The sequence below is a fragment of the Copidosoma floridanum genome, unplaced genomic scaffold (genome assembly GCF_036245765.1).
Source record: "Copidosoma floridanum isolate Cflo_tuat_1 unplaced genomic scaffold, Cflo_Japanese_pri ptg000027l, whole genome shotgun sequence".
NCBI lineage: Eukaryota > Metazoa > Arthropoda > Insecta > Hymenoptera > Encyrtidae > Copidosoma > Copidosoma floridanum.
Genome location: NW_028321904.1, coordinates 663,492 through 686,483, shown reverse-complemented (window position 1 = coordinate 686,483; position 22,992 = coordinate 663,492). Strand labels below are relative to the sequence as shown.

At 38.7% G+C, this 22,992-nt stretch overlaps 1 protein-coding gene across 1 annotated transcript; it reads right to left on the bottom strand.

Moving 5' to 3' along the window:
• Positions 1-3,514: 3,514 nt before the first annotated feature.
• On the bottom strand, positions 3,515-22,767 carry LOC111643693 (uncharacterized). Its single transcript, XM_089595748.1, has 3 exons — positions 22,593-22,767; positions 22,371-22,546; positions 3,515-8,662 (listed from the first exon to the last, which is right to left on the bottom strand). The coding sequence occupies exons 1-3, from the start codon at positions 22,765-22,767 to the stop codon at positions 3,515-3,517; spliced, it is 5,499 nt and encodes a 1,832-aa protein (XP_089451874.1).
• Between the last annotated feature and the right edge of the window lie 225 nt (positions 22,768-22,992).

Sequence of the window (22,992 nt, the reverse complement as noted above, 5' to 3'; positions counted from 1 at the left end):
TCTAAGCTAACGTATATCTATTTACTTTCCTGTTTTTGCAAAAGGTGTTTTAGGAGACGGCTTAGCCAAGTTCTTAACTCTCAGAGAAATTTGGCTTCATTTGAGTCAAGTTAGCCAATCACTGTTTTTTTCCGGGTTTTTTTCACAGATTCTTTTAAACGTTATGATATTTTATCTAAAAAAATAAATAAAATTCTACTAATAAAATCAAGTGTTGATTTCTGAAAGAGTGAGAATGACAAGATAGGAATTTTGAGATAAGGCAAAACAATGAATGAGAATTCTTCCACGATAAGGTTCAAGCGAAAGGATTGTATAAATATCTAAGCGATAAGAAACTACCATATATATATCTTTTTTTGGAATAATATTTTAAAGCAAGTTCAAGCGACTAGTATTAAGTAACAAAGCTGTGATACAAATATCAACATGCCCATAGCTTTTTTAATATCTTTAAAATCTTTAATAGAATTTTTAAGAAACAATTGTAATAGTTACAAAAAATTGGAAAAAAACGAGTCTAAAAATGATGAATATAAGTCGAAACAAAAAAAAATACACAAAAAAAATTTTAAAAAAGGCCTCTCGATTATCAAAGATCTGAAGACATTTGAAAAAGTGGCATTTAACACTGAAAAATAAGTTTTCCAGCAAAACTCTGCCAACAACCCTGGAAAGTCAGATTCGTGGGCTAAAGTCAAAGTTTCCTATGTGAGACTTTTTCTGTGCAAACAACACTTGATAATAGGATTTTTAGTAGAGCACTGCCAACAACCCTGGAGAGATGGACTTATGGGTCAAAGTCAAAGTTTCCCCTACGAGAATCTCTGATGACATGTTTCTTTACTGGAAGTGCGCTGAAGTGACTTTATTTGTCACTGAATTTTTTGGGGCAGAAGTCAACAGTTTCAAAAAGCTAGACTCGAGTCTCAACGTCAAAGTTTGCTAACGGATAATCTTTTCACAGAGTTTTTCTGTGTGATAACGTTAACAAACGAACTCTTTAAGTGCACTACTTATATCTTTAGTAAACACGAAGTTCGGACCAAAGACATAGATGTGTATGTGCTAACGTTTAAATGTTCTGTGGTGCTCACTATTTTTAGAGTAGGTTAAAAAAAAGTGCCAACCATAGAGGGAGCAAAGGGTATTTTTATTCTAACGAGCAATAAATTGTCAAACGCAACAACAAACTATATGATCTGGTGCGCTTTATTTCTTGATCCTTGAGCACAGCATTCATCGAAGATTTCCGAACCGAAAACTTTGACTTGGGACCACGAGTCTAACTTTCCAGGGTCATTGGCAGTGCTCTGCTAAAAATCTAATTTTTCAGTGTTGTACGCATAGAAACAGTCTATCAAACGATTCCCATGAGGCAAATTTTGGCATTGAGCCTCGAATCTATCAAAGATTCCCGCACAGGAAACATTGACTATGACCCATGAGTCTAGCTTTCTGGAGTTGTCTGCAGTGCTCTGCTGAAAAACTTATTTTTCAGGGTTAAACGCGTAGGAAAAATCTATCGTACGATTACTGTCTGGCAACTTTAGCATTAGGCCTCGAGTCTAGCATTTATCAAAGATTCCTACACGGGAGACTTTGACTTTGGATCACGAATCTAGCTTTCCAGGGTCGTTGGCAGTGCTCTGCTGGAAATCCTATTTTTCAGTATTGTAAGCACAGGAAAAGTCTATCAAACGATTTCAGTTAGCAAATTGGGGTGTTGAGTCTCGAATCTCGCATTTATCAACGATTCCCGCACGGGAAACTATGACTATGGCCCATGAGTCTAGCTTCCCAGGGTATTCAGTAGTTCTCTGCTGGAAATACTTTTTTTCAGTGTTGTGCGCACAGGAAAAGTCCAGTGAAAGATATCTGTCTGGCAAATTTTGGCATTGAGCCTCGAGTTGAATTTTAAAAAATTCTCGGTTTCTGCCGTACAGAAATTCTGCATTAAGTAGAGCTGCCTAAGCGTATTTTTCGCAATGAAATACGTTATAAAAGATTACCGGACGGTAAAACTTGACTTTGGACCTCGTGACAAGCTTATCGGAAATAACAGCTGGGCACTACTGAGAATTTCGTTTGACAGAGTCTCTAGTTAAGTTTATCAAACGATTCCCTTTTGATATAAGCTGTGTATGTACTAACATTTTGCACAAACTAGAGTTATCTCTTGCACAGCATCACATTATTAAAAATCATTGTATCAGGGACTTTGATCAAGTTGAGCTCTCCAGGAATGTTGTTGAGATGCAGCTGATAAAGCATTGCCTCATATAAGGTTACTTTTTTTCTGTTACTTCATCACATATCCCAAAAAAATTTTGTAGCATTATTTTATACAGTCTGTTCAGTAATCGTTTTGCTAACATATTAACCTGTATCAATTTTTACGGCATTTTAAGGTGTGTTGATAAATCGTACTCCATTCACATGATAAAACTTAGCTTACGTGATCATGGAACGCTAAGTCACTGATTGGAATATGTAAGCCGGTAGATCAGAGAATTCACTGTTTTAGACATTTATTTACTCGAAATAATCTGCTTATGCCATATCTGCCATAAGAGTGGAATAGACACGTTTTTTCTTTTATTATGCGTATAAAAAACCAGGTGTGGGTCTCGGGACCCCTAGCAGAAGTAAAACTTCCAACTCAAATGTTATTAAACTCGGTATGATTGTTTCGTTTCGAGCCTCTAGGTCGCGATGGACCGTTATCAAGGTCGCGGGGGGGAAACGTACCGGTTATCGTTGACAAATGCCTGTAGAGAGTAGGGAAAGAATAAAACGCTCAACACGAACTCTTCGATGATAGTAAACAACTTGTATTTTTTCTTTACAGCAAATATGAAAATGAAGGCGAATCAGGAAAGAAAACCGGAAAAATGACGCTAATAATTAAATAAATTGTAAATATGGACTGTGCTTAGACGACGGAGAGAGAGGAAGGCTCTCCTTGGCCAGCGTGCGTCGCTTGGTCAGTGCGATAAAGACCAAAAACATGCTGATCGAAGCAGACGAGTACTTGAGTCACGCTCGTTCTAACGCTCTTCGATTGCAACAAACTCGCTCGCGGTTTGTATGGAGAGACTTCGACAACGCGGCGACAATTAAGGTAGGGGGGCCCTTTTGGGAGAGACCCCCCCCGCGTTGCGGTGCCACGAGGCCTTCGTCTCTCTCTTTCTCGCTCTCAATAAGCGTATACACACATACGTGAACATACCGCCCACCTTGAGGCAACCGCGTCAAAATGAATTGAAAAAGCGAGATAGAAAAAAAAAGCCTGTAAGCGGATAGAGCTAAACCTACTGCTACGGCGAGAGCTAGCGCAGCTATATACAATAGTGTTAGTAGCTTACCCTGGCCACGAGCTGACATGAACATGAAGGATTTACAAATTTTGCAATTGAAAAAAAAAAAAAAAAAAAAAAAAAAAAGCAAACAAGCATAAAATCAAATTAATTAATGGGTTAGTAAGTGAATAAACTACTAATTAGCACTGAGTTTATTTTGATTGCTCGGAATAGCACTTCTCGAGCTCGGGTTGAGTTAACAGTTTAACAAGCTTCACAATTGGTCGCGAAAGCGTCGAGGCAGCCGTCTTCACCGTGGCTACGCGCACAAGGTTGTCCGCCCCAGCCTGCGTGGCAATTACCACACCCAAGGGCCAGGTGGCAGGGGGCGCGAGTTTATCACGCACGAGAACGACGTCTCCTTCTTGTAAATTCGTTCGAGGAGTCTGCCACTTGCATCGCTTGAGATGCTGATGCAGGACCTCCTTTCTCCAGCTGGACCAAAATGAGTTACGAAGGTCGACTATTAGCTTCCAGCGGTTGGACGGTGACATTGGCCTCGGCGCTTCGTCATATGGCTCGGGGTGAGAGAGCAACGCAGAGCCGACCAGGAAATGTGCCGGAGTGAGGGCGAGCTCGCCCGTAACTTCATTGCTCAAGGCGCACAGTGGCCTTGAGTTGCGGCAGGCCTCAATTTTGGCGCACAACGTCGACAGTTCCTCGAAGGTGAGCCTTGTCTCGCCGATCACGCGCTTGAGGTGATGCTTTGCGCTTCGGACGGCGGCTTCCCAAAGCCCGCCAAAATGAGGAGCTCGAGGGGGGATGAAGGACCAGTCCGTCCCTTGAGCTGCCAGCTTCTCGGCGATGTTTGAAGCAAATGAAGAGCTGGCCAGCATGCGCTGAAGCTCGTAAGCTGCGCCTTTGAAGTTCGTGGCGTTGTCCGAGTACGGCACAGCGCAAACTCCACGGCGTGCAGCGAAACGAGAGTAGGCTGCAAGAAAAGCATGGGTTGAAAGGTCAGAGGCTACCTCGAGATGAACTGCCCGCGTGACAGTGCAAATAAAGACGGCGATGTAGCCTTTGGTTGTTTTAGCGCCTCGTCCTCTTGAAAACAGGACGGGGATCGGTCCAGCGAAATCCACACCCGTGTGCGAGAACGGACGAGACGGGGAGACTCGTGCAGTCGGCAGTTGGCCCATGAGTTGGCTAGGGCTCCGTGCAGCGTGGCGCGTGCACTTAGCACAGCGGTGGAGTACTCCGACCGCTAGGCGCTGGCCCCGTAAAATCCAAACGGAGCGACGTAAGTGCGACAGCATCAATTGGACCCCGCCATGAAGGGTCCGCTGGTGAGTGTCTTCGACGAGTCGCCTGACGATCGTGCAACGGCTCGGCAGAATGACCGGGTGCCTCTCGCTGTACGGAAGCGTTGAATGGTCGAGGCGGCCGCCGACTCGAATGACTCCGTTATCGTTGATGAAAGGCGACAGCCGACGGAGAGGGCTGCGAGCGGAGACAGAGCTGTCACGCTTCAACCTCTCCAGCTCGCTAGCAAAGTGATGACTCTGAATAATTCTAAAACAGAGAAGAGTGGCGAGCCGAATCTCTTTGCCTGAAAGAAAGGGATTGATCGGCTGGTGCTCTTGGGAGATAGGGCGAACGCGCCAACGCCAGCTGTAAGCTAGCATCCGGACGATCTTGTCAAAGCTGGAGAACTTTTGAAAACGAGGAAGGCACGGGTGCACAGAGACGTCCTTGGGTCTCTCCTCCTGCGCCGCGAACACCTGCGGCTGGTCGTTGGGAGTGGTATCTGCAGCTTGAGTAGGCCACTTCTCTTGCTCCTGCGTGAGCCACACAGGTCCGTGCCACCAAAGAGGAAATTGAGCGAGCGCCGAAGGCGCGAGGCCTCGGGTGGCGCAATCTGCGGAGTTGTCAGTGGATTTGACGTGCCTCCACGTAGCTTCTGGCAACTCGGAGAGAATTTCGCTCGTTCTATTGGCGACGAAGGTTGGCCAGTGGGCCGGATGAGTCTTCAGCCAGTCCAGCACCACGCGTGAGTCTGACCAGAGATGGAGGCGACTCGGCTTAATTGGTGAAGCGTCCGACACGTGCTTGGCCAATCGTGTGGCCAGCACTGCGCCGCACAGTTCGAGTCTAGGCAGCGACTGAACTTTGGTGGGCGCCAACTTTGTTTTTGCAAAGAGGAGCTGAGCAGAGCGATTTGGGTACACCGCATAAATCGCTGCTGCATAAGCTCGCTTTGAGGCGTCAGCGAATCCATGCAGGTGCCATTCCTCGGCCTCGAGGCCACCCAGCCACCGCGGGAGGCTGATAAGCGAGATCTGTTGCATCTCACTCCGAAAGCGCGTCCAGCGTGACTGGAGGTCGTCGGGCAGCAGCTCATCCCACTCGAGGTTGAGGAGCCAAATATCCTGTAAAACAATCTTTGCACTTACGATTATCGGAGCTATCCAGCCAAGAGGGTCGAAGAGTCGCGCAATCTCTGACAGCACGATGCGCTTGGTGATTTCATGACCGACGAGCATCCCCTTTGGTTTGAAGGTGAAGGAGTCCGAGCTGGGCAGCCACTGCAGGCCCAGTGTTGACACGGCGTCGTCCTGCTTGAGGTTAATGGCCTTAGCCGCCATTGCTTCAAGCCCCTCAAGTATGAAGGAGTTGTTGCTTGCCCATTTGCCTAGCGCCATGCCGGCGGATGACAGCAGCTGAATCGTCTCGTCGCGCCGCTCGCGCGCCTGGTCCAGCGTGTCTGCTCCAGCAAATAGGTCGTCGACATAGAGTCGACGGCGTAGTGTCTCAGCGGCGTGTGGGTGAGTCTCGGCGCCGTCCGTGGCGAGAGTTTGCATGACCTTGAGCGCCAAGTAAGGCGCAGAGGCCGTCCCGTAGGTGATAGTCGTGCACCGATAGTCCGTGATGGGCTCGGCGGTGGAGGAGCGCCAGAGCACTCGTTGCCAGTCCCTGTCGTCCGGGTGTACAAGGATCTGTCGAAACATTTGGACTACGTCCATTGTAAATACAAACTTAAAAAATCTCCACAGCGTCAGCACTTGAGCGATATCCGCTTGAAGCTTGGGACCTGCCAGCAGCAAGTCGTTGAGCGAGACGCCGTTTGAGTCCTTTTGCGACGCGTTGAAGACTACGCGCACCTTACTCGGATTCTCGGGCCGTCTCACTGCATGATGAGGCAAATAAAAGGATGGCCTGCTGAGCTCGTCAGCTGGCACGGGTTCTATGTGACGCTGGTCTATGTAGTCCTGCATGAAGCTACCATAAGACTCAGCGAGATCGCTATCGCGATGTCTGCGCTTCTCGGAGCGAATGAAGCAAGCAGCGGCGATATCTCGAGAGGCGAAAGACTTTGGCGTGCTTTGGAAAGGCAGCTTAACCACGAAACGGCCGTCGGCATTGCGAAAAGAAGTCCGATGAAACGACTCCTCACATTTGCTCTCGTCGCTCGTGAGCAAAGGTTTGCGTGGCGCCTCCTCAATTTCCCAAAACTTCTGTAATTCTACTGCAAGTAGATTATCAGTGTGAATGTGAAACGCGCAAACGTGCATCGTGTTGCTTGTGTCAACGCTGGCCAGGGGACCCGTGAGCAGCCATCCGAAAGCGGAGTTTTGAGCTAAAGGGGCGCCCGCTGGACCGCGTTTTGTCCCATCTTGAATGACCGACGGATAGACGTCGGCACCGAGGATGCAGTCTATCTGTCGAGACTCGAAGAACTGTGGATCGGCTAACTTGAGCCCTCGGATATGAGGCAATTCCGAGGTAACCGCATGCTTGTAAGGCAGAGGCTGAGAGAGCTTAGGCAACACTAACGCCGAGACCGAGATCGTTAAGTTGGATTCGCCTCGGGGTGCCACCTTGAGTTCAGCTTCGCGGTGCGCTGTAGAAGAAGCGCTCCCGCCTACTCCGACGACCTTGATATTCACGGAACTACAAGGAAGTCCCAGCTCTGAGATAACATGATGCGTAATGAAGGAGCGCTCGGCCCCAGGGTCAACAAGAGCGCGAATGCGCAGCCGCTTGCCGTTGGGACCAATCGCGATTAGTTCAGCGGTCGTGAGAAGAATTGTGCGACCAACTAATGCATTGTGCGCCGCAACAGGAGGGCAGGCAGGCTCGTCCGAAGGATTGTCATCCTTGCGAGGGGCGCTAGCGCGCGAGGAAACCTCCTCGTTGCGCGGCTTTGCTATTCTCTCAAAGTGCAACTTCGAGTGGTGCTTTGCATCGCAAGTCACACAACGATTGGGAGAGGGGCATTTTTCCACAAAATGCGATGCTCTCAGGCAATTTACGCAAAGCCTCTCGCGTTTGCATAAATCCCAGCGCTGCGATACTGGCATGGATTTAAAATCGCGGCACCTATTAACGTAGTGATTGCCTTTGCAAGCTACGCAGCTTTTTGTTGTTCCGGCTGACTCGTCCGTTTGCGCAGCGTTCGCCGCGACGCGCTTAGAACGATCGCCGCTTTGTTTTGATGCCGAGTTAGCTTTTCCGGCGTCGTTCGAGTGCGGGCCGACGTGAGCCTGCTCGAGCGCGTGAATTCGGCGCTCCAGGAAAGTGGTTAAATCTGCGTATGAAGGAAAGCCAACCGTCCGTTCCTGCGAAACTTCCCATGCCTCGCGAGACGTTAAGTCGAGCTTACGAATGACGCAATGAACAACAAAATAATTAGTTTGCTCGATCGGACAACCGAGATCTATTAGCTTGCGAACCGATTCCTCCGCACGATCCATTGTGTCGTTAAGATCCGCAACATTGCGAGCTTTAAGAGTTGGAAGCTGAATCAAACTCTCGATACCGTTAAACAAACGTATGCGTGGATTATCATAGCAACGAGTAAGCTTTGTCCATGCGACCTCTAAGTTTGCGTCTGTGAGTTTGATACCCTTTAGACGTTGCGCAGCCGCGCCCTGCACAGCGTTGAGCAAGTGCTGCAATTTTGCTATCAGCGGGACGGTGGCCTTCGAGACGACAAGCGAAGAAAAGTGCTGCTTGAAGCTCTCCCATTCCGCTTGTTTACCCGAGAAAGTGGGCAGAGCAATCCACGGCAAAGACGCGTATTGCTCCGCAGCATTAGCGTTGATAATAGGCACGGGAAGTTGACCGGGAAACAGCGCGGGGCCCCTGAGCTCCGAAATTCGCGTCAAGAGGCGCGCTTTCGCGTCGCTATACGCCAGCTCAACTAGCGAGTATACATCGTCCTTGAAGTAGCTATCGCCGGCTAGCTGCTCTTCGTACTCGAGCAAGTCCTCGTGTCGAGAAATGAAAGTTGACCAATAGTTCTCGAGAATACCTAGCCGCGTCTCGAAATGTGACAGAGTTTGTTTTTCTACGGCGACCTTGACGGTCGAGTTGTCGTAGAAATTTGTTATATTCGTCGTCAATTTTGTTTAGGATCGGTGAAGCTTATCCATGCTGCTTAGAGACGTAAGCGTTTAACGCGATCAAAACAACGACTCTAGAAGTATGCTTGTGAGTCGCGGCTCACTGCGAGGTCAAGCGACTACAGCAAACAACAGAGGAAAGCGAGCGCGCTAGTAAACAAACGCTCTCCTAGTAAGCGACTAGATGTATCGGCGTACTCGCTCGATATAGCACTATCGAAATGTGGCTTTGAAGCCTTCAAAAACGAAATTTGCCGAACAAGTTGAGATAATTGTCTACTCACAGACCTTTTTCCGTTTGCTCTACTTATCGTAGCCAAAGAATGGCTCTCGGAGAAGCTGGTGGTGAAACCGATGAGACGAGTAGACAACAGAAGCTGCTCGTTGCGATGCCACCAGGAAGCCCTGCTGTCCCGGCTAGCTGCACAGCTCCGTTATCGAAGATTTCCTCGTGTTTGTCGAGTTCCGCTGCTCTCGTACAGGCAACCACGCTCTGCTACCAATGTTTCGTTTCGAGCCTCTAGGTCGCGATGGACCGTTATCAAGGTCGCGGGGGGAAAACGTACCGGTTATCGTTGACAAATGCCTGTAGAGAGTAGGGAAAGAATAAAACGCTCAACACGAACTCTTCGATGATAGTAAACAACTTGTATTTTTTCTTTACAGCAAATATGAAAATGAAGGCGAATCAGGAAAGAAGACCGGAAAAATGACGCTAATAATTAAATAAATTGTAAATATGGACTGTGCTTAGACGACGGAGAGAGAGGAAGGCTCTCCTTGGCCAGCGTGCGTCGCTTGGTCAGTGCGATAAAGACCAAAAACATGCTGATCGAAGCAGACGAGTACTTAAGTCACGCTCGTTCTAACGCTCTTCGATTGCAACTAAATCGCTCGCGGTTTGTATGGAGAGACTTCGACAACGCGGCGACAATTAAGGTAGGGGGGCCCTTTTGGGAGAGACCCCCCCCGCGTTGCGGTGCCACGAGGCCTTCGTCTCTCTCTTTCTCGCTCTCAATAAGCGTATACACACATACGTGAACAATGATAAAAACTGAAAAAATTAGAGTACGCCTAATTTCAGTAGCTCTTTCAGAATCCCACATTAAAATAGTGAAATATTAATATTATCACTTATTCGAGCACACACGGAAATAAAATTCATATAGTTGAATATACTACTCATGTTACATATGATTCACGTATTTTAAGTACTTCCATGTTTGCTCTGATATATGCATTAATAAGTGTACGAATTGTTGGTGACGTAATGTAGAACGAAATAAATATTTGCACCATACTGCGCCGAAAGAAGGTACTTTTGTCCCGTTACGCGGGACAAAAATTCCTTTTACCTAAAATTACTTTTCATGCATTTATTATAACATCGTATATGTACGATAAATTCTTGTAGGAAACTTTGTATCGGACAAACAAAAGTTTTTTCCTGATTTTTGCTACCGTAAATATAAAATAATCCTCTCTATCTAATTTAGATGAAAACAACAGACATTAAGTAATTATTCTCATACTGTATGATAGAGAATAGAAAATAAATTAAGTTATAGGGAGAATAAGTAAGATGTAGCTTTGCTTTAGACACATAACTTTAATCATTTTAAGAATTACTATGATTGTTTTTATGAATCCGTGTAACATGAAATTTTGCACTTCAATAATTTTTTTTTATACGTGGAATTATTTTTGGCCTATCTGGCTTCCCTTTCGACATACAACTGTTTTTCTAATTTTAAGGGGTTATGTTGTAGCAAAATTTGTCGAAGATTTTGTCAACGTCTGTATTAATGTTCTAAACATGGCATAATTGATGAAAATAAATTTTTTTCTTGTTTTTTTCAAGATACAGTCGAAAAACGAGAAAATTTGTTACATTTGTGCATAGTCCAACCCCTCTCTGTTTGTGCGAGTCAATTATGTAGTTACTTTTTAGGAGAACAAGAAAAATGGTTGTTTTTGCTCTATCTAGCCTCTTATTCAAGATATGAATTTCAAAAGGTTATGTTGTGATAAAAGTTTTTTAAAGATTTTGTCAAGGTCTACATGAATTTTGCATACACGGAATGCAAAAAAATAATTTTTATTTACTAATTCATTTAAAAAAACAGTCAGAAGAAAAAAATAACCAAGCTTATGTTTGTGCATAGTTTAACCCCTTTATATTATTGCACCTCGATCATGTAGTTCCCCTTTAGGAAGCCCGTAAAAATTTTTATTGTTAGTCAATTTGGCTTACCTTTTGAGGTACAGCGATTTCCTTCATTCCAAAGATTAGGTTGTCGTTTTTTACATATGTAATACTTTATGCTCGTTTATTTGAGTACTTGTACAGGTATGAAAGGATAAACATGAAAGAAGAACAATTTTTACTATGATTTTTTTGAGACTTCGAAAAGATCAAGCTACGTTTTGTCAGGCATTATTTACCTGATAGCCCCTCAGCTGTAACAAAGGCCGAGTATTAAAGGCTACATATATAAACTAGTGAGGCTCCGCCCCCCTGCACCCTCCACGCGCCAACCTCCACTTTTATTGTGTTATGAATATAAGTTTTTCAAAATAAGGTTTATATTAATATTTTTTAAAGCCTTAAAAAATGACATAATGAATTGTTAGTATAAAAATAACATGTAAAAGTATATTTTTTAGAATTTAGAAGACTGGCATTTTTCGAAAATACTCGGGAATAAATTTTCTACGCAAAGGAATAATTACTGGTCTACTTTTAAGGAAATATGAAAAACAAGCTGCTAATTTCAAATAAAAGTGGTAAAAATTATATAGACAGAGAGATGTGCCCTTGACTTTTTGTTGGTAGCTTTATTATTTCTTCTAGTGGCTCCCTTTTTTAAATAAGCTGTCTATCCTGTAAGTGTCAATAGATATTTCTAAGCTCTTATAACTATCTATGCCCCCTGGGCGCTCTGCGCACCAACCTCCGTAGTTGCAAATTAGATTTACGAAGTATAGAAAAAAACCCGAATTATATTAATTGTTAATTAAAATTTACATATGTAACAAATGTATATTGATCATAATGAATTCTATGAATTTTTAAAAATCACTTTTAATTTTCCCTCACTAATAACAGCTAGTTCTATGGGATAAGTGGAACACGATTTTCAAAACGATATAATTTTTAAAAAAGCATAAAACGTTGCTGCCTTTTAAACTACGAAAATTTTTCGCATGGTTTATTATGTCTGAAAATTTTTTTGGTAATATTATTTAGAAAAAGTATGAAAAAATTTTTATTGAAGATTGTAAAGATGATCAAAATAAAGCTCTTTTACATTCAAACGAAATTTTTAATTCTGAAAATATGTCTTGTAAAGATTTTAGTTGACCGGAAGCAACAGAAACGATACAAAAAAATATTGATACTGACAATGATGAAAGAATATTTTGTAAACATAAATTCCATGAAATGTTTCACAACTCAGTCATGATCAACGTCGAATTTTTCAAGAAATAATAAAATTAAAAAAAAAAAAATTTTTCATCGATGGTCCTGGTGGATCTGAAAAAACTTTTCTATACAAAACATTAATTTATTATTTCATATCAGTTAAAAAAAAATTCCTACAATGGCTTGGAAAGTTATTGCTTTAATTCTGCTTCCAAACGGAATGACCCCTTACAGAACTTTCAGACTTCCTTTAGACTTAAGCACTATAAAAAGTGCATTTTTCCAATTTGAGCCAGATGAACAAAAATTACGTAATGTAGAAGTAATTATTTGGGATGAAGCTTCTATAATACCGAAAAAAGCGTAAGAAATCGTTGATAGGACTTTAAAAGATTTATCTAGTAGTTATAAGCCTTTTGGAAATTAAATAATAATTTTAGGTGGAGACTTTCGTCAAATTCTCCCTGTAGTAAAAAACGGAAGAAAAATAACTATTGTCCAAGAAACCACAAAATTTTTTAATTTTTAGCCTTTATTTCATATTTCTTAATTAAAAAGTAATATACGTTCAATTGATAAAAAATTTTCTTCATTGCTACTGGATATAGGAGAAGGCAAAATTAAAACTTTTATAATTCCTCAGATATGGAAAACAAATAATATATGTTCTGCAATTTTTAATAATGATGATGATTCTTTTATGAGTAAAGCTATTTAAACATCTCACAATTAATACACTCACTTTTTGAACAAAAACAATTTAAATAATATGGTAGGAAGATTAGTAACGTACTATAGTATTGATAAAGCAACTTACAAAGAAGTAGATAAATTAGACGATAATATTTATACTAATTTCTCTACAGAATATTTAAATAGTAGTAAAGAAGGTCTTTTTTCACACGAATTAGATTTAAAAATCAACGCTAATGTTATGTTGATATGAAACTTAAACATATCTGAAGGACTTTGCAATGGCACAAGATTATGAATTACAAAATCATTTAAAGACAACATCGAAGCCGAAATAATCACAGGTGAAAAAAAAGGAAACAAAGTCTTTTTTCCAAGAATAACACTATAAACAAACAATTCTTCTTCGCTACCATTTATATTGCACAGAAAACAATTTCCATTTACCTTAGCTTTTTCTATGACTATCAATAAATCTCAAGGTCAAAGTTTTGATGCCTTTGGAGTATACCTTAAAAAACCATTATTCTCTCATGGGCAATTATATGTTGCATTGTCTAGATGTAGAAAAAGAAAAAGAAGTTTTATCCAAATTGAATCAGAAAACAAACTTGAAATTAAAAATATTGTTTAGAATGAAATTTTAGAGTAACAAAAAAACTATTCTATAGTTCATTACTATTTTTATAGTTTCTTGAAAATTTTTTCTTTTATTAAAAAAGCAAATTTCAGTACCGTCTAGTACCCGGATTTATGTAATTATAAACAATCTGTTTTTTGTAATATGTTTTCAGATTCACCATCATGGATGCAAAGTTTTATCAGTGTGACAAATGTAACTCAAAATTTTCAAATCAAGAATGTCTATTATCATACGAAAAAATTCACAAAAAAAAGTTTTTTTTATGTGATCTGTGTAGCATTATAATATTAGACGAGAAAAACTATTTTCTTAAGTGTATTAAATGCGAAAAAAGTTTCAAAAGAAATTATCACTTACAGAGACATTTGAAAAGTCATGAAAAAAACGTTCAAAAAAATATTTGTCAAAATTGTGGAAAAGGTTATGTAAGAGCAGAGCACCTCAAAAGACATTTAAGAGTATATAATCAATATAAACATCGTAAGTAAGATAGTTGTAACAAAATTTTTTGTTATGGTCAAATAAAATTATATGTAAGAATTAGACCACTTGTAACAGGTAATATATAAGGCTTAACAAATATATTCACATTATATATGGGGAAGCTGGGGGCAGTTGGGAGGGGACCTGGGGGGCGGTGGGGGGGAGCGGGGGGGGAACAAGCAAAAAAGTAGAATTACTCGAAAAATGCAACAAAATGAAAGAATAACTACATTTTTGGGGGGGAGCTGAGGGGGAGCGGGGGGGAGTAGAGGGAGCAAAACGTTGCTCTAACTCTTACGACTATATATTATAGGAAGATATATTTATATATAAGACAATTATCTTTTTATTATTCATTGAGGATTTTCAGGAATAAAAACTCAATTTGTTGCTCTGTAACAAGAATAGAAAAAATTTATTTTTTATATTACAATTTTATGTACTATATTTACAATCTTACCTGTCACAAGAGAAACGACAATTTAAGTTTATTCCTTTTGTTACTTCTATACTTTTACACTATCTTCATAAACTTTTAATTAATCTCAATTTCTTTGTGAAAATTTTTTACAGGTGTTTTTATACGTCATGTTTTTCTCTATCTATCTTTCTTTATCAGTATTACTAAACTGTAACTAAATGTTACCATATTAAAACTAGACTATTACTATGCGTGAAGCGTGGCAGATTTGAATGAAGGAAATATATTTCCTTTACATATATATAGATGGAGTAACTGCGGTGCACCGTTGTGCGCTGTAACGGTGCCCCACCGTTAGGCCACGTTAGTAGGCTAGGGCAGGTAGAGAAAGGGGGAAAAAGAGTTCAAGGGCCCTAAGTGGGAAAGCGGAATGGGAAAGTAGGGGTAAGGGAAAAGAGAGGAAAGCCAGGAAAGGAAGCGAGGAGGGTCAGATTAGCTTGGGCCAGCGAACCCGCGAGAAGCGAGTTTTTTCCGTGTTGCCGTCTCCTGTGGCTCGTTTTGTTTTTTTCTTTGGGGTGTGAAGTTGTCGTGTGAAGTCAACGCCACGGGAAGTGTTGGTGCCGTGATCCGACTCCGGAACCCGACGACAAGGGCAGACCGAGTCCAGATCTGACGACCTTTATCTCCACTCACAGCCAGTAGGGACGCCTACTGGCCTCTGCGAGATCACTCCAACTACACCTAGTTCGGCCTATCCAAGGCAACTTCGAGAAGCGACCTTACCGCCCCGCGTAAGTACCTGCCAACAGGCAGTCTGTTGTAAAGGGCAGCGGCCCTCGATTAGCCCGCGTAAGTCTGCCCGGTTCGCGAGTTTGCGCCGCGTGCTCGTCGAGTATTCTCGCCTAACGAGCGTACGTACACACGCACACACATAAACATACACACCCGCGAGTAATATTTTGTATTACATTTAATATTATTTAGTTAAATATATTTCTGATTTTAAACTTGGTCGCGAGTGCTTCCTTTTGTGTGTGCCCCATTCCCGTGTGTCGTATTAAAGGCGTCACGAGAGGCAACGACGTTCAAGGTCGCCGCGATATTTGGCCCCTGCGGTGTCTCGGCGAACGAGACCCGCGAAAAATTTTACAGGGAGTGTCAACGTTGGGTATCCGGGCAACACAGGCCCGGTCGAAGTGGAGAGACTCCGCCTCGTTGATCCGCGTTGTACACCCCGTAACATACAAGAGGGAGAGAGAAAGAGAGAAATAGAGACAGACCTCTGCACTGCAGTCAGCGCTGGCTGGTACGTAGATTAAATGTATATATATATATATATATATATATATATATATATATATATATATATATAAATGAACCTGCCAGAGTTCGCTTGCTCGTTTCACGGGTTCAGTCCCCATACAAGGGCACCTCAAGAAGTTCTACTGCAAAAATGATGTGTTGTAACGAATTATGACAGAATTAATAATAGACTTGCGTAAGTTGAGTCTAAAGGCATAAAATTTAAGTGAGATCTCCTAGAGAAAAGTGTGGTCAAGGAACCGTGAGTAGGCAGTAGTGTCATTCACTGGCAACAGCACGGTTATTTAAGCCAATCAAAAAAGTGTGAGCATTGTAATAAGACGAGCCTGGGAGGTATTTATCGTTTATAGGGATTTACAAGCGTGGAGCCATTCAATCGAAGAACGCATGATTCCTTTTATATATATTTAAGTATTGGCAAGAATAAGGATCCAGCCATATTAAAAGCCTTTAAACACCTTTATAAATGTTAAGCGTCCTCCAAAGCTTATTAGAAACCAGGATAATTCTGATCTGTAGCAATAGTAATCTTGAGGACGTTGGCTGTTTAAAACCACGATTAGTGTATATCTTGGGTGTGTTGTGTTCGACAAAAATAGTTAGCCAACTACAGCGTTGGAACAAGCAGCCTACCATATTAAAATGTATTTATATAAACTAGTTGGGCTCCGTTTTTCTGCGTGCTCCACGCGCCAACTCTTACATTTTTAAATCAGTTAAATACTTTAATTTTTCAGTCTGCTTTTTTAAGTTAAAAAAAATGAAAAAATCTTTGTACAGTAGTTCAAGAGACAAAACAGATGTAGTGTAATTTGAATTAATACATTGTTATAAATTTATAAGACAATATTTCACCTTGTTTCTAATTGCAGAAAATATCCAAAGAGATTACAAGCAAAGAAATAACATTTACAAAAATTATACTTACAAAAAAAAAAATTTCAGTTTATGATTCAATGCTTGTGCCATATAATTATTTTTTTTTTTGATGAAATTCAAATGCCATATTATTGTTGAAAATTGTGTATCTATACAGAGTATTAAGTACATTTATAACTATATTCACAAAGGTAGTGATTGAGCATTTGAAGAAATAAAGAATGTTAATAATAAGAATAAAGAAATTTAGATAAAATTAAAAATTATGTTACTGAAAAATACTTAAGTCCAATAAAAACTGCCTGAAGATTGCATGAGAATTTCTTATTTGTAGTTAAAGTAACACAGTATTTAATTTTGGCATTCGATTTAGAAAATAAACAAAAACAAAATTTTGAAAAAAAAAAAATAGAAAATACAAAAGGAAAATAGCTAATCCCGCTAAGAGCATGAACCAAAGAGCACCAATAGAAACATTGAACATGGTATCTTCTAAATATTATTAATACTAAATAAAATAAACGAAGTGACACCATTTAAGGATTAAAAAACATTTAATAAGATAATATATCCAACATTTTAAGATACTGCAATAAAAATGGTTTTAATAGAACACCATATCCAAACAGATGACATTTCTAGAGAAGACAGTATTATTATATAACCACATTAATTATAACAATTTTTTGCCTGGCTTCTAATTTCAGAAAACATCCAAGGAGATGAAACTTGGAAAACATACAAAAATCATTTTATGAAAAAATTTTACGGACATCATTCAAAATCATTAACTTTTACACATACATAAAATTTTACAATTAGAAGACAAATCATGTGAAAATTTTAATTTACCTACACCAACACAAAATGATCTAAAAGAAAACAGTACCATAAATAAATTGTTTTTTGTACTTAAATGTTAAATGTTGTGAACGATAAATTAAATGAAGATCAAATCATGATTTTCAAAATTATTTGTGAACAAACAGATACCACTTTCTTTTATTGATGACCCAGGAGGTTCAAGAAGAATATTTTTTTATAAAACGTTAACTTATTATTTCATTTCTCGTGGAAAAAAAATTCATCTATGGCATGGACTGGTTTAGCAGCAATATTACTTATAAAAAGAATGACCAGTCATACAACATTTTGTTTACCACTAGACTTAAACAATGTAAGAAGTTCATTATTGGAATTCAAATCTGAAAAAAAAAATTAAAAGAAGTAGATTTAATTATATGGGACGAGGCTTTTATGACCCAAAAAAAGCCTAAGAATAGTTAGAGAAACATAACATAATTTGTGTGATACAAATATCTATTTAGTAATGAATTAATTGTTTTAGGAGGCGATTAAAGTTAGATTCTTCCAGTTTTTAAAAATAGTGATAGAAGCATGATTATAAAGGAAAGTATTAAATCATCATATCTTCGGTCGTTGTTTTGTATTGTAAAAATAATTGTTAGTATTCGTTTAACTGATAAAACACTTTCAAAATTATTTTTAGATATTGAAGAAGAAAAAGTCGAATCATTTTAAGTACCAAGTAAATGAAAAACAACTGATATTCGTTCCGAGATTTTCGGCAAAGATATTAATTTTTTAATAAATAGCGTTATACTTACACCTTATAACAAACACATACTTTTTTAATAATAAAATTCTAAATTATGTAAAAGCAGAAATACCAACAAATTAAAGCATATATCCTGTTACTCAATATAGCACATATTAAAAAACAAATATTGGAGCGTTGCTAAGAAAATGTGTTTGGATATTAGGGGCTTTCTTGAAATTGTAAGAAGAGCTAAGACCGAAGGTTTAAATAATGATATAACTAGAAATGACATAACAACCGATACAATTTTACCTCATTTAGAGATGCCACCGGAGGATGACTAGAGGGAGTTCTTTCAAACTGTAATAGATTATCCATTTATTGGGTTATAAAGTTACGAGGGGGAAAGGCGGAAAGGGACTAAACAAAAATTCAACCGTATCAAAATTAGGTAAAAATTGACAGTATGAAAATGTGCTAATAAGTTATAGAGCTAAAATAAATCTTACATTCGAATGAGAAATAATAACGTGGAGCTAAGGAGTGGTGGAAAGTGGCTGTTAAGAAATTGTGAGGGGTCTGAGAGGATTTCTCAAAAAGTGTAAGGAAAGCTGAAAGTGGGAGTGAAAAAAAGTCATTCATTTTGACCGTTCAATTTCAACTTAAAATTTCTTAATAGTCATGAAAAACGCTAGGACAAAAAAATTGACTTCTATTAAAATAAAAGGTAATGAAATGCATATTTTGTTTTTATATTGATGTGTGGCTCAAACCTTTGGTTCTAATTTTTTTTATTCACATGTGTTAAATGATTAAAAATAGAATAAATGGTAAAATAAAATCGTATAATAATAAATTGAAGAATCATTCAGATAAAAAGAAATTCGTGGTTACTAAAAATCTTTAAGTAAAATATACCTTACAGTATTTTTTTTGTTTTTATAGGATAAGCTGTCATTTATTTCAGTATTCCCTATCTGTCTTCAGAGTTATAGCTTATCACGAAATTGTAAAAGCTTTATTATTTTTAATTCAAAAAATTCTTAGATTCCACGTTATCCACGAGTATTCACGTAAAATCTGTGACATTCTTGCCTTCGCTCACTAGGTGTGTAAGATACTATTTCACACTTGGGTAACTCTTTCACAAATCGAACATCTTTCTGACCGTAACATTTTTTATTCGCCCGTAAATTTTCTTATGGATTCTACATCGAAAAAAATATACCTATTCGAGAGTTCTTTTATTTATTTTTTTTGTAGATAAAAGGAGTTGAAAATTTTAGAGTTTCGTAAACTTTGCCTTGAAGACTTATTATTAAACCTCATAACTCCAGTTATTTTTAAGCTAGAGTTAATTTGTTTTTCACTTTGAAGGTAGTTAAGTAATTTTTCAGAAAAAAATATTCACAACAAATTATTTCATATTCTTATTAACAATCTAAATGTTTAAATTGATTTTTAACTTCAGTCTCCAAAATTTAACGATTATTTGATACAACCATCGTAATTTACGTCACAATTTTTACTAAAAACATGTTTTTAGTTAATAGAAAAATTATTATTACTGGGAGACAAATTTATGTAGCGCAGCACATCGTATCGGCGAAAGGGCACCTCTGCACACCTCTCCTTCTAACTCTACATCGTTTTTCTCAATAACATAAATGGTTATTAAACTATTAGTCCATTTTGTCGTTTCATTATTGCTTTCTCCTTTTGATTTTGGTGGATTTTAGTCACGAACGAACTACACATGGCAACAAGTGCTCAAGATGTACTGTTCACCTTGGCTGGAAAGTTACCCTGCAACTTCCAGTATATGTAGTACGTTGTAAGAGTTACAACCTATTTCTCTGGGGAAGCATTGAAAGTTTTATTTGAAAGCTGCCATGAAAATTGGTTTATTAATTTTTTTTTTTAATTCATAGTTTTTCCGATCTCTATTTCGTAGTTGATAAGAACTTTCGTGGAAACTGCTTCGGATTTGTTGTCTCGTCTGGACTCACTTGTCTAAATTTACAAGTAACGAAACTATCTTTGAAGTGTGTATTTTAGGAAAGTGACAAGTCATCTCGATTGTTTTGGCTGACACACACGTGCACGCGTGGAAAAAGTTGAATACCAGCATGATGCCTAAAAGAATGAGCACGAACGTTCTCACCGACAGATGTTTCAACTCTTTGAATTTAAGAGGTCCCTCAAGTAAAGCGTCACGATTGCGAAAAGTTACTACAGATCAACTATGTTAACTTAATGTACGAATAACTGCTGAGGCTTTACAACAAAAAATTTGCGATTCCTGTCATCTGCGCATCTCAAAAAGTGTTAAAAAATGAAGATACAGCTGAAGTTAAAACAGTCTTAATTATCCGACATGAGATCTGTGGAGTATACTTTTTTTTAAATCGATTTTTGATGCTCATAATCATGTTATATTCTTTACAGCAAAAAGACGAACTAGAGTCATCTAACGAAATATCTGATGTACAATTGAATAGTGATGTAACTTTGGGATCTTCAAGTGAAAACCAAAAGTTAGTGAATGACAGTGTTGATCGTTTAAATAGAGGATTGTGTTTCTTGGGATCATCGCCTATTGTAGAGTGCAAATTTAATTGAAAAATGTAGTTGTGAGATAAAAATATGAAATTATTCATTAATTTTTTTGCAAATATATTTTTCTTAAGATTTACTTTATTATTTTTAATGGAAAAAGAAAAAATTAACCCTAGCTTAAAAAGAACCAAAGCTATGAGTGTTTGAAAACAAGTCTTTAAGGGAAAAATTACAACAAAATTTTTTTAGCCAAGTAAAAAAAAATGTGTCGGTCTGCCAGATTTTGCTTCAATATATTCAATTTGTAAAAGAATTACCCATTTACTTCCTTTTAATGCAAGTATCAATATTCAAACCTAAAATGGAAAAAGAAAACCAACCAAATTTATCAATTAGTTTTTTTATGATTATGCTGCGAATACTTCTCCTTTCACCAGGAACAATTCAACAGAATTCTCTATTTACACTATTAAATTTTTTTTTTTTTAAATTTTTGTACAAATAGAAAACGTAAAACGTTGTTTCATATTTTTAACGCTTGACAGTAAAACTACAGAATTTCTCATCATAGAGTCTCTATTTTTAATAACTAATTCCACTTTTTTTACTTTTTAATTATTTTGATCACATCAAAAGGTTTTAACTATTCGTTATCCTAAAGCTAAACAAAAAGTTATACTGCTTGGCACACTTTAAGGAACTTGAAAGGATACGATTTTAGTCCAAGCAATGGATCCATATTTTTTTTTTAAATTCAATAATAATCACAGATTTTGTACAAAAATATCTTTGCCTGATTATCCAGAACCGTCTATGATTAAAGTTTTGTCGTTTTTTGTATACATGATTTAGAAAATATATATATATTTTTACTGTATCATGTAATAAAAAATATATAAAAATTTAATTATTAAATTCTATTCATATACTGTCCTTTTGTTTCTATAAAATATCTATTCTATATTTAATGTTACGTAAATTAAAAAAAAACAATTTATAATTATGTAAAAAAGAGCTTTTTTACAAATTAAAAAAAAATTATCATTCATGATTAAAAACAGAATTTACTTTTTACTTTAAATGATATACGATTGAAATTTTGCTTTATTTGTAAATTCTAAATGTCAAAGTTAAGTTTTTTTTTTTTTTTTTAATATTAAAATTGTACGATTTACTCAGGATATTGTTATTTAAATACAATGTTGTTTGATGTATTCGATTATCTAATAATTGAACATTACAATTAATCTTTAAATGTTAGTGGGCAATTAGCACTTAGAGCCAGTCGGGGAAGCAAAACTTAACAAGTGTATGAACGTATGTGTATGTGCGTGTGTGTGTGTCTGTTTGTGAGAGTACACTGTAACATGACGTACCTCGGTCACTTTCCTGTAAATAGCAAGGCACGGCATCTAGGTATTTTCTTATAGGACTAAAGGTATGAGACGGATAGTTGGCACTCAAATGTGTATAAATGGAAGACACCAATGTTTTAACATGCAGTTGTTATCTATATTCTCAAAAAACTCAATGCCACTACTACATAAAGAATTTCACTGCCTAACTATTCGACCTTGACTAATTCAATGCAGCCTTAACCGTACTGGTGCAGGTTCAGCAGTTGCTGCTTGGCACAATGCTTATGCGGGACGGGATATAAGGAAGTGGGCTTACCCTTTTTACCGCTGCAGGGGTGTCAACTGTTGCACTGGATGCGGGTACTTGGAAATCCAACGGGAAGGCGTCGCCACTTGAACACACCAGTCCCTGGCAGCGCGTGTGTGTAGTTTGTTGATCAACCCAGGATGTTAACAGGTAGATGTTGTTGCGCCTCCTGCTGCCACTTAGTGCTGCACAACGCCATATATCTTTTTACACACGCGAGAAAACGCACACCTACGAGATATATCGTTGCCCCAGAATACGCGTCACGACGGCAAGCAGACAAGAGCAAAAGTTCTCCTCTTGCCGGCTCACCGATTCGTGCAGCCTCGGTGCCCTCGCTACCTGTATGTGTTGGTACATACACACCAACTTTTGCACACGGTCGAGTGTTGGCCATACCATACATAGTAGAGATTGGTGCAGGTACATGGAACTTAGATAAGGTAGGGTTAGTAAGCATTTTACCGCCTCTTCTCTTGTGTGCTACTGCTAAACTTATACTTTTACTGTGACATCGGTTTGCTACGTCATAATATATTGTGTGTAGCTAATTTTGTGGTCATTAATATCGTCTGTACTTAAAGTGATTATCAATCCAATATGGTGATGAAGCAAAATGGCGGATTAATTT